The sequence below is a fragment of the Lycium ferocissimum genome, chromosome 12, assembly GCF_029784015.1.
Source record: "Lycium ferocissimum isolate CSIRO_LF1 chromosome 12, AGI_CSIRO_Lferr_CH_V1, whole genome shotgun sequence".
Classification (NCBI taxonomy): domain Eukaryota; kingdom Viridiplantae; phylum Streptophyta; class Magnoliopsida; order Solanales; family Solanaceae; genus Lycium; species Lycium ferocissimum.
The window spans coordinates 31,910,218-31,922,121 of NC_081353.1; the positions used below are offsets into that span (position 1 = coordinate 31,910,218).

The 11,904-nt window shown below is 32.9% G+C and overlaps 1 protein-coding gene across 1 annotated transcript; it reads right to left on the reverse strand.

Annotated features, from left to right (window-relative positions):
* Positions 1–6,165: 6,165 nt before the first annotated feature.
* LOC132040579 (EG45-like domain containing protein) lies at positions 6,166–8,849 on the reverse strand. Its single transcript, XM_059431227.1, has 3 exons — positions 8,668–8,849; positions 7,403–7,679; positions 6,166–6,368 (listed from the first exon to the last, which is right to left on the reverse strand). Exons 1-3 carry the CDS (start codon positions 8,774–8,776, stop codon positions 6,362–6,364), a joined length of 393 nt encoding a protein of 130 aa, XP_059287210.1. The 5' UTR covers positions 8,777–8,849; the 3' UTR covers positions 6,166–6,361.
* Positions 8,850–11,904: the final 3,055 nt, after the last annotated feature.

An 11,904-nucleotide genomic window follows, 5' to 3' on the forward strand; every position in this document is an offset into this window, starting at 1 on the left:
ATATTATTAAAGGGTTTTTCCAAGTAAAGTGACAGTTTTGAATATGGATTATTTACTTACAGAGTTGCCACTTGGAATTGAGTTTTGGTGTTCCAAGTCACCTTATGAATCCCTAATCAAAAGGAAATGACTCTTTCAATATTATGGTTTGCGAAAACGAGAAGACCGGGTAAGGAATTACGTGACCTAGAGAAGGTGTTAGGCATTCCCCGAGTCCCGTGGTTCTAGCAAGGTCGCTTTATCGACTTATACTTAGCTTAAATCAATTTTGGATATATTATGTTTTCGAGCCTTGATTTGCTCGTACTTTTTATTGTTGAACTTTTATTAGACTTAACCCGGATGCCTAACCGCATTCCGGATCTTTTAAGCGTCTCAACATAAGATGCGTAACCGCATTCTTAATCGAAACAAAATTAATTATTAAAAAGAGTTTGGCCAAGGTGCGTAACCACATCCTTGAGTTGTTTAAGCGTCTCGAAATAAGATGCGTAACCGCATTCTTAATTGAAACAAACGTCTTGAAACGTGCCTAAAGCTCATCTAGCATTAAAGGCAATTATTTGTCTCTAAAATTTGAAACTTAAAATTATTTGGTTATTATTAATTTTCACTCTTTTGACAACGGGTTTTGAATAAATTCGCAACCCATCTCGCTCCCTTACAATTAGTTTTACCACTCTTTTTTTATACTAGCAACGAGATTTGAAATAATTCGCATCTCGTCTCGCTCATACCACCACTTAATTAATTAGTTAGGCCTATATCATGGCCCGATGTATTCACGCGCTCTAATTAATTCAGAGGAGTCCATTTTATTCCTTCGCACAAAAACTAGTCAAAATTATAAAGAAAGAGCAAAAAAACTCATACGATAATAAATGTAAAGAAACGATTCTCTGCAGCCAAAACTTTAACAATTTAAAATGCTGAAATTTCAGTTTATTTAAATGTTAAGACCAAAATCTACAAGATTATTATAATATGTTAAAATACATCCTCCATGCATCAACTTAGACTTCTTAGACCCCCGTTTTAGCGTAGGACAATCCCAATAAAGAAAACCAACACACTGATAAATACTGACTACAACAATTATATTAATTAAAGATATGAAATCAAACAAAGCAAGAGCTTCCCTCAATGCATGCCATTAGAATAATCATTTCATGCCAAATAAAGAATCACACTTTAACATACTAACACAAAACATATACGATAATCATAGGCATACGATTGAAAATGAATAAACTAACACAACCATTTAGACCAAAATCTCATGCGAACTTCAATTAATTGCACAATGCAGAACACCAAATTTCATGTATTAATTCTAGGATAAGGAAAGATCGGACCTTTATGTCATAATACCTCTGAAGTTCTTCAAACAAACGAGAACTTGGACCGGAACCTCGACCTCGAGCTTTCACGGGAAATCTCAAACCCGAAATATGACGACAAAAATCCTTTCGAATTCGACCAAAATGAGGGAACAAAATCGAAACCTTGCTGGGTTTTATGGGTGTGTTTTTGCCTTTTTAAGGTGTTCCAGTTGGTTATTTTTTACTTCTTTTTATTTTTTTTTATTTTGGGGTTTTCAGGAATGGTCTCGATGGTGTGGAGGAAGGTGGTGGTCGGTGGTTTTGGGGTGGTTATGGAAGCTTGATGTGTTATATTAGGTGTGCGGTTCTTGTAGTTGGAGAAGAAGCATCGAAATTAGTGAAGTGGTGTTTGCTTAAACTCCTCCTAACTTGAATATCCATGAGCTTAATGAATATGCCTTTTTCTATGGCAGATTGCTATGTTCTCTTAGCTGTTAGCATTTTAGGTTCTCTTCTACGTGAATATGGTGAGGTGCGGCTGATTTTATTGTGTGTATGTTCTTTTTGTCCTCCTTTAGCTATTTATAGTGTATCTAGGTGTAAGGTTTTGAGTGTGCTCATTCTTTTTTTTTCTTCTCAAAATGTCCATGTGTGTAAAAAATACCTTGGGAAGGAAGAATGAAATATTCCTTCCCAAAATGGATTGTGCTTTTTGTGTGGAAGAGTAGAATTTGCCAAGTGGCAATACACTATTGGTTCTATTTTTTATTTAATTTCACTTATCATTAAAGGAATAAATAAAAATACTACGATAAATATATTAATTAACTACTTTAAAATAAAAATAAAAAAATCATTACACTAAGGAAAAGTTTAAAAGGTAATTTAACTAAAAAATACTAGATTAAAAGAAAACCAATTTTTTGTTATTTTTCTTTCGTTAAAACACAAAACTTGTACTCTAAAAATAGTGAATATTTTTGTTCTTATTTATTTATTTGCTTTTCCGTAAACAAACCTACTAAATAAAAATAGAATAAAATTGACACATCAAAATTAAAAGATATATTTAGACACTAGAAGGTGAAACGCCTCGAGGAGGGTCAAAAATCACGTGTCTACAGTAAGTATACCTTCATTCTTATGCAAATGTCTCGGATTGAAATTTTGAGAACTTAGTCGTATTTATTGTGACTGGAACTTAGATGGGTGACCGGACCAATATGTCAGGTCATGTCGGTGACAAAGTACCCTATTCTAAGTATAATATTCTAACTGTTGTACAATTATAATTATGGTAATATAGGATTTATAGTTCTAACATAATAAGGTTACCTTGTTAGAATCGGGTTGAAGGAGGTGACTCACTTGTATATAAGGAGGTTACTATGTGAATACAAAAACAAAGAAAATTCTCCCAAAAATATTCTTGTCACTTTATCGCTCTCACGTCCCTTTAATTTTAGCGGTCTTTGATAGGGCAGCCCTTTATTTTTTAAAGTGAAATTTTCCGACCCGAATCTAAGTTATTTGAGCCATGAAACAAGCATCAGACATCAGCCAAGATATAAAAGAACTGTAACATCTCGGATCTTCGGGCTAAGGTTTAACATGTAAGATGGGGGGGGGGGGGGGGTATAATGGAATCAATATGGGATATATAGGAAGTGTTTTGAAAACTAATCAAGTCATAAGAAGAGTCTTTGTGCAAAACAAAGTTGAAAGCCACTCTACGGGGCATGTTTTCAAGTGAGGTTGTAGAAGGTCTTACTTCCAGTGATCATAACTGCTTTGTTATTTGAAAATTTGGTAAAACTTCCTTGATGAAAGTTGTATATCTTTGAAATACCTTTCCAGCAGTATATTATGGAGGTCAACCAGACATCTGTACAAAAAGTTATGGCCATTTTACTGAAGAGTCACAGAGCAGTCCAAAAATACGAACCGAAATACGGCTGATATCACAAAATACGGCCAGTATTTTGTTGGGCGTTAAATTCAATATTCCAGAACAGTGTATATTCGTCCGTATTAATCTAAATCATTATTTTTCTTTCCTTCAAGCCCTAAAATGACCTCCTACCCTCTCCCATCATCAAGAACACCAAGATAAGCCTATTCTAAGCCTTCTAAGTCAATTCTAACCTGTATCCATGGATTCTAATCAAGAATTCATCATTCTTAACCTAGGGTTTTCAAGAAAACCCAATTAAAGGGAATTCAAGAATAGACTTTGGGATTCTTCTTCCAAGAACAGATTTTTAATACAAGTTTGGAGCATTACCAGGTATGTAGGGTTACTATCTACGTGTGGGAATATCATTGTTCTTCCCCACGCTTCTTCTTCCATAAAGTATGAAGCTTTACGAAACCTAGGGTTTCTAACCATGTTCATGATAACCCTAGGTCCATGCCCCATGTTATATTATGTATTAAATTGTTATAAATTCTTCATTGTGTTCTTGATATATCATTATGATTATTGAGAATATGTCTGTAATCCATGAAAACCCATACCTTGCATTCCATGGGTTCTTACATGCAAGTTTATGAACTATTATGATATTTTCAAGAAAAGGTATATATATGTTTTATAAGTTCATGCAAGAATAATACAAATGATATCCAGTACATGCAAGTTATTATTCATGAAAAGCCATGGGCAGCAAGTGCCACTTATTTTCCATGTTCATGTTTTTGAGAGTTGCATTAATTACCGAGAAGGCTTCAAACAGTTTGAAACTACGTAGCCACCGTAGGATGAGGATCGCTCCACCCATGCTTAGGACGATCTCTCATAATGACTGGATCCTTTCATAATATTATTAAATCTCATGTCCCTAGCAAGGTATGAGTGTTCGCACTTTAGTAGGACGCAAGTACCGGACATCATGTTATCGGTTATATTTCTTCGCTCTCCTACTCACGATACCTTACACATGTTATATATGTATATGTACTTATGTTCATGATCATGTTCCAGTTCAGTCTCTATTATGTTATTTCCACGTCCCATGTTATTTCATTCAGTTGCTTTACATACCAGTACATTCAATGTGCTGACGTCCCCTTTCTATTGCCCGGGATCCTGCATTTCACGATGCGCAGTACAGATTTATAGGACGGCGCATCTGCTTAGTAGCACTCTACACGTATGAGCTTGTTGGTGAGCCCCATGCATCTCTTTCAGGGTTTATTAAGTTATTTATTACCTATTAGTTATGCATTAAAGGTATGTTGGGGGGAATTGTCCAGTTTTGTTTAACAGACTCATGTTCATATTAGAGGTTTCATAGACTAGTCAGTCAGTTATGTCAGATACTCAGAGTCGTGTAGCCATCTTTGGCTCAATTTATGACATTTCTGTATTCATGATTTAAACAAGTATTTCATTAAATTATTATGACATCTCATGTTTTATAAAAGCTCATCACATTTCATGTTATATTCCGCTCATGTTATGCCTCATGATGATTCAGCAAGCCATGTGGTTCACTAGGGCACATGCAATAAGGTACCAAGTGCCGTGTTTCGCCCAGGGCATGACAAGAACTTGATGAGCATGAGAAAGTTGTTTTATGTGTTAGTAATATACTGCATCTCCGGCTTGTGGTGGGATGTTATGGGGTCTCTCCACCCTTAACTAGATGTCTCGGGTTCGAATCTTGGGAACGAAAAATATCCTATTGGGAGCGCAGGCCCCAAAATGGGCTCTGCAAAGGCGCGATTTGTATTTAGTTGGACTCCAATGCATGTATCGGACACCGGATTAAAAAAAAATGATATATCTCCAAATATCAAAATTACCAACACTTACGGGCAATATTTTGCTTCACATATTTGTTGGTCCACTAAATTTATCTTATCCCCCTTTTTCCGGTTTTGCTTCAAAAGTGAAGTAAAACCTCATTTATTCTTATTTAGTTGCCTATAAATACCTCTATTGTGTTTGTGTTTATTCACAACTCTGAATTGCAAGCTTTCTTTATTATTAATATTCTCAATTTCTAGAAAACGAGATTATTTGATTTTGAGTTATTAAAATATCAGATAGTAATATGTATGTTACCTGATAAACCAACTATACCTCCCATATGAGAGTGGGCATCAGCGTTTAGGGGGTTAATTATTTCGTTTTAAATAAGTTTAGGGGGGTAATAGGGCCCAGGGAAAGGTAAGGTGTGTCGTAGCAAATTCGGGTATAGTTCAGGGGGGTAATGGTGCCTTATCCCTAAATTATATAAACCTTGGTAGGGAACTTTCCTTTAATTAGCTCATGTACGTCGCAAATATAGATTAATCAGGCCAACCGAAACTATAGTAGTCATTTTTTATGTTATAACTGTGACGCATCAATCCTTTGAATCATGTACGAAGTTTATGTATGTTTTAATGAAAAATGATCTTCTATGATCACTGAGTTGAGTGCGTGTGGATAATATATTTGGTTGAAATTGAAAAAAAAAAAATTGAAGTTAAAATTACTTAGAAAGAACTGAGGGTCACACATGATAAAGTGTTGCCTTCTTAAAAGGGTAGCTAATTGGCTTTTGGTAGTCATTTGACAAATTAAAATAAGTGTGGCACGCCAATTCTTTGAGGAACTTATACCAACGTTATGTATGTTTAAATAAAATTAAAAACGACCTTCTAGGTTCGTCATATGGAATTTGACTTATGAATATTTTTTTTAGTACGACTATTTGGAATTCGAAATTCAGGGAGCTTTCACTTAAATGGCCCCTATATGCGTGATGCGAATATGAATTAACTATGTCAATGAACTCCAAATATCAGGTTGTCATATCGCTATAAAAAATAAAAAAATAAAAAAAGTAGAAGAAGAAGAAGAAGAAGATTTATTAATAATACACATAAATAAGTTACAGGCACCAAACAAATTGCTTCTATGAACATATAGAAAAAGAGCCAAGATATATTCATATTTCTTGGCATGTGTAGAACTTCTGTTTTATTCCAATTGTGTTTTATTCCAATTTCCTGTCTGCCGATTTTGCATCAAACGTGGCCTTCGAACTTTAGACCCTGCACATCACGGTTCAAAAGTAGAAAAAAAAGGTTTGTTTCAAGAAAAAGAAAAAAAAAATAAAGAATAACGAATAAAAAACTTCAAATTCGTAATACTTGTAGCAGGGAAGGGAAAAAAACACGTATTTAAAATTAGGGGTTTTATAGCTAGTTCTTGTCCAAAATTATAATTCTGGGATATCCTAACTTGCGCTGAAGTCATTAAATTTATTACCTAATGAAAAAAAAAATCAACTTTTCTATGTATCCTGAAAGAAGTTGATTATCATTGCATTTGTTTTTAATTTATGTTGATTTACAGGCATAGTTGAGTTAATTTTACCGTCAATTTTTTTTTCTACTATTATGACTTTGTTCAATCAACTTAAAGTTGGGTGGTAATATATATGTAGTATTGACACTTATTATAAGCATAACTAAGAGTTTAATTGGGATGGATAGGACCCCTCCATGCTAAAATGGCCAGAGATTTCGGATTCGAGCCCTGTCAATTGAAAAAAGTCCTAGCAGGGAGTGTTTTCCCTTTAATAGGCCTCATCAAGTGACGTGAATCCGGATTAGCCGGGGACTTAAATAAAAAAGGATCCAGAATTTGAAGGTTTTGGAATCGTAATTCTAGTCCTTTACATTACGGGCTTCTAAATGTAATAATTTATATATATTCAAAAAGATTCTAAATGTAATAATTTATATATATTCAAAAAGAAATTTAAGGCAAATACAGGGTTTCATGACTACTAAAAGATGGAATTAGCTAAAAACTTTGTCACTAAATTGCTCGTGGCTAACACAATTTTTCTATAAGCTATTGCTAATGGTGACATATTTTATTGTTTACCTATAAAATTTGTCCGCAGCTAATTTCTATTCTTTTTAGTAGTGTGCATCAAAGTTACTGAGTTCGGCAGAATCTATAACGTACACACTAGTTCAGCACCTAGCCCTAAACAGAGTATCAGACAGGGGGTGAAAAATCGGGAAAAAAATAGAATTCCCTTATAATAAGTGATTCAAAGAGTACTTAAACTTACTGATTGTAATTAATATTGACTTTGCCAGCATCTAGATTGGCAATTTGGGAAAATGCTTCTTGAGAAAGATCAATAGTCCCTCTGCATCCAGGTGGACAATAATCTACAATTTTAACAACAACACTTCTTCCAGTACAAGGTTGTGGAACACCTTGATTAGTAGGACCAGTACAAGTGACTCTATACATTCTTCCACATGCTGCCCTATTTCCCCAGATTGTATCACTTGCTGCTGCAATCATCACTCCATTGTCTTGGTATCCATAACATGATGAGGCTACAAAAACAAAGAAGATTAAATTTTACGTCAAAATGTTGATGGTGACGACTTAATTTCAACGCATAGTTATTGAACTTTTATTACAAAATAAAAAATATATAGACATTAGTTTTGAAATTCATCATTAATATCTCTTTAAAATAGCCCGTAGTTATAGTTTTTTTGTGGTCTGTCGTTAAATAGGATTTGCGACATTTTTTTTTTTTTTTTTGGTTTCTTACCCGGTGATGTTCGGTAACGATATCCACAATAAGGCACGACTTAATCTAGTTTCCCTCCGGAAATCCAACATTAGGGGTGGGGGGTAAAGCACTCCCCTCACAAAGGTGATTCCATAATCATGACTCGAACCCGACACCTTTGGTTAAGGATGAAGGAGTACTTACCTATCTACAAATACTTTTTTTTTTTTTTACCAGTCTACAAATACCCTTGTTAGTACAACGGATTTTTGTTATTTTGCAACATATGTTGTTGGGGGGGATGTTAATGTTGATCCATTATATATAAGAGTAAAGTTCGTGCACATAACTATTGTTTTTGTCATATTAAAAGAACTGAACTTTACCAAACATCAATAAAGTCACTCAACTTTATTAATTACAATAGTAAAGTTCACATAACTATTGTTTTCGTTATATTAAAATAACTGAACTTTACCCAATAACAATAAAGTCACCAAATTTTATTCATTATAATAGTAAATTAAAGTCATAAAACGATCTTTTATCACATTAGTAACTAAAGTTTATCAATTATAAAAGAAAAGTCACTGAACTTTACCGAACTTTATCCGCTGTAACAACAAAATCAACAATCAAGATGACTTTAGTGTTAAAGAAGAGGGATGAAAAATAAAAGACAAGGGGAAGGAAGTGACAGGGAAGAATTTGCAAAATCATGCAAGTTAGAGCTAGTACTATAGTATCATAAAAATATTGATTATTAAAAGGAAGAAAATTTGAAAAAATAGATATATACTCACGAACATAAGGAGCAGTGTAATAGGTGGCTGTCCCCTCATCTGCAATTGACACTGAGATAGTGCAAAAAAATATGACAGCAACAAGCAAAATAAAACTTTGTCCTCCCATTTTTTTTTTATTTTTTTTTCCCTTTTGGTATCTTATGTGAATTTTTTTAAAGCTTTTGGTGAATATTTGAAGGCTTATTCTGCCAGTATTTATGGATAGAAAAATCACTTAAAACTCATAGTTACTGTTCCTATTCAATTAACACTCCTTGACTGGCTAATTTATATAGTCAATGCATTAAGCAGCCCAAGTGGGAACGTGTATTAGATTGGTCAAAATTTTACTCGCACACGGTATGATATACCAACTAGGAAATTTTCTGCGATTCGTGCGGTCGTCAGTGACCTCATTGAACTTGCGACTAATCTTTTTCCATATTCAAATATTAAAACAAAAAAGGCAGATTCTTTGTAAAAATAAGAAATGTTTGAGAATACTCCAACTTAAAATTAATATTAAAATAATAAAAGGTAGATTCTCATAAAAATTTAAAATATTGAGAATATTCTGCCTTAAAATTAAAAAAATTAGCACAGTCACATACTCAAGTATCTCTAATGAATGATGTACTTGTATTATTCTTTTATTAGTTTTTTTTTTTTTTTTTTATGTTCTATATATTCTCTGAAAAATTTGGCCTTGACATATATTTGTTTATTTCATTTCTAAAACAAATCTAATTTTGACTTCATATTATTATCTTTGAAATAAGAATATCATTGAAATAAGAAAGAAGAGCTATTTTCGAACTTTAATCTTTTGTTTTCAAATTTAAATAATGTAAAAATGGAATGACTCAGTCCACAATGGCTTCCTTCTTCAAATTAGATCCCTTCCATCGGTCACATCTGCCCTGTCTCAATCGGTCGAGCTCTATCGGTCAACTATAGGAAACTGCCCAATAGCTCTTCTTTCTTTTGGTAAAGGTTAACGGTCACATTAAAAGTATGGACTATTCAACTTCGTTGCATAAACTATACGTCTTCAACAAATTGATGAAATGGTCTTTTTGTATTAGTTAAAAGATAAGAGATCAAATTAATACTAAAACAAAACAAAAACAAATATATAATATAAAGTTTTTTAAAAAAAAATCTGGATTAAAGCATTACTTTTGTAGGCATACGATGGTGGATTCCTCACTGAGCAAACATGTAACAATCATCTTGTCTACTATTTCTAATTAATATTATTCATAAATATCAAGCAATCTCACTCGTATTGTGCACAATAAACTTCTTAAGGCCATAAAATAGTGTCAAGTCTTCTTTTCAGAATTATAACCAATGTTTGTTATGCATTGTAACACATTCCTTGAACTTTCTTTTAACTCTCGAGTCACTACTCTTTTGTCTAGATATAAACGCGTTGCAAATTCAATTTGTAAATCTTGCACATGTAATTGAATCCAGTGCTTGTGACACTATTACCGTATTATTCAAATATCTATTAAAGCATCAAATAAAAACTCCTTGTCTGGTGAAATATAGCTATCAACGCATACAATCTAAATATAAAGAGTTTAGATTGTACTGTGGGAATCTTAAACCAAGTACAGGGTACTCTGTGGTACAATCTATAGAGTTTTCATCTGTAGAGTTCAAATAAAAACGACTTTTGTGTTGCTTTAAGAGGGGAGAAAAAGATGAAAACCCCTAAAACATTAGAAATGATAAATGCCATATATGGTTAGATGGTAGTGTATGTCTTTAGAAATATGATTCAACTCTGCAGTACGTGGATAAGCATCGTCACGCCTTACTCACCTATCTTTCATAAACATGATTAATATCCAAGAAAAAAATCAAAATATACTAAATACAAAATACGGAACAAATTAGAGTCATTGTATTAATGACTCATATATAATGTGTCAATCACCACATTGCAAATCTACTTTTGTGGATGCAACTCAAGACTGGATAGTAATAACCAACATCTCTTTCCCTTTTCAGATTAAAAAAATCTAGCAAATAGTAATAACAAATAAGTTAAACCTTTTCTTTTTCCTAATTCTACACATAATGATAAAAGTTTTGTGTTATTACTAAATAATAAGGTTCAAATCAAGTTTAAAATAAAAAAGAGTCCGCTAAAAATGATAGGATAATACCTTGACAGAGCTTCTTCGGTATTTTCTTTATAAAACCCACCATTATCACTCTATTGCGCGCACCTTGATCTAACCATGGCAATTGAAGTGATTAAATGCACAGTAGTCACATTCTCATTAATTTCTCAATATAGGCTATAGAAGTATATATCCACCAGAAAAGTTACACTTAACGACTTGCCATAAGAATGATTACTGGAATGACTATATAATGCATGAACTAAAAACTAAACAACATTTTTCATGAAGTAACACGATACTAATAAAAATAACTTATGATCATAGACATGAGCCTAATAATACAATATTCAATCCATTTACAGCAAAAAGCGCATATCTCAGCTTTTAGAAAAAGGTTCTCTACTATACCTTACTCTCCTCTCGCTACCAGTCAAATCTCCATTTTTGCTCATCTAATATTTTTTGTAAAATTCTCATAGTTCTGCAAAATCGTCAAATAAAAAAAAGCATTTTCTTTTCCTTGATTAGTTCCTCTTCTCATTACTATATATAAAAAATTGTATAAAAAAAGAAAATAATTGAATGACACCGTATACACACCAGAGGATGTTTAAAGAAAACGCATAACCATATTAATTCATGGATGGAAAGCCATAGTACTTTTAAAATTCAACACACAAACTGATAATTAGGTTAACTAGATACTTTGCATTGAGATATAAGTAAATGCCAAGGGAAATGGAAGCGTGATTGACCAAATAAAATCTTCAATTTTGGAAGTAATAGACAATTAAAATGAATAAACACGAAACTGAAGTAATGGACAATGGGAAATAATGAATATGAAAGTAACCAAGTATAATGATATTAAATGGAGAAGGGGAAAGGAACGTGTGAATAGGAACTATTGGAGATTAATTCATAATTACTCAAGAGAGAAAAAAGTAGAATTAAATGGAGAAGGCACAACCTTTGAAAACCTGTGCACAACTATTCCCGAACAGACATATCAAAATATTTTTTTTACTAATTAATTAATTCAATTAGAATATAAAATTAAAGCAAAAAAATTGAGATTAAAGATAAATAGAGTTTCTAGTCTAGGAGAGTGTCA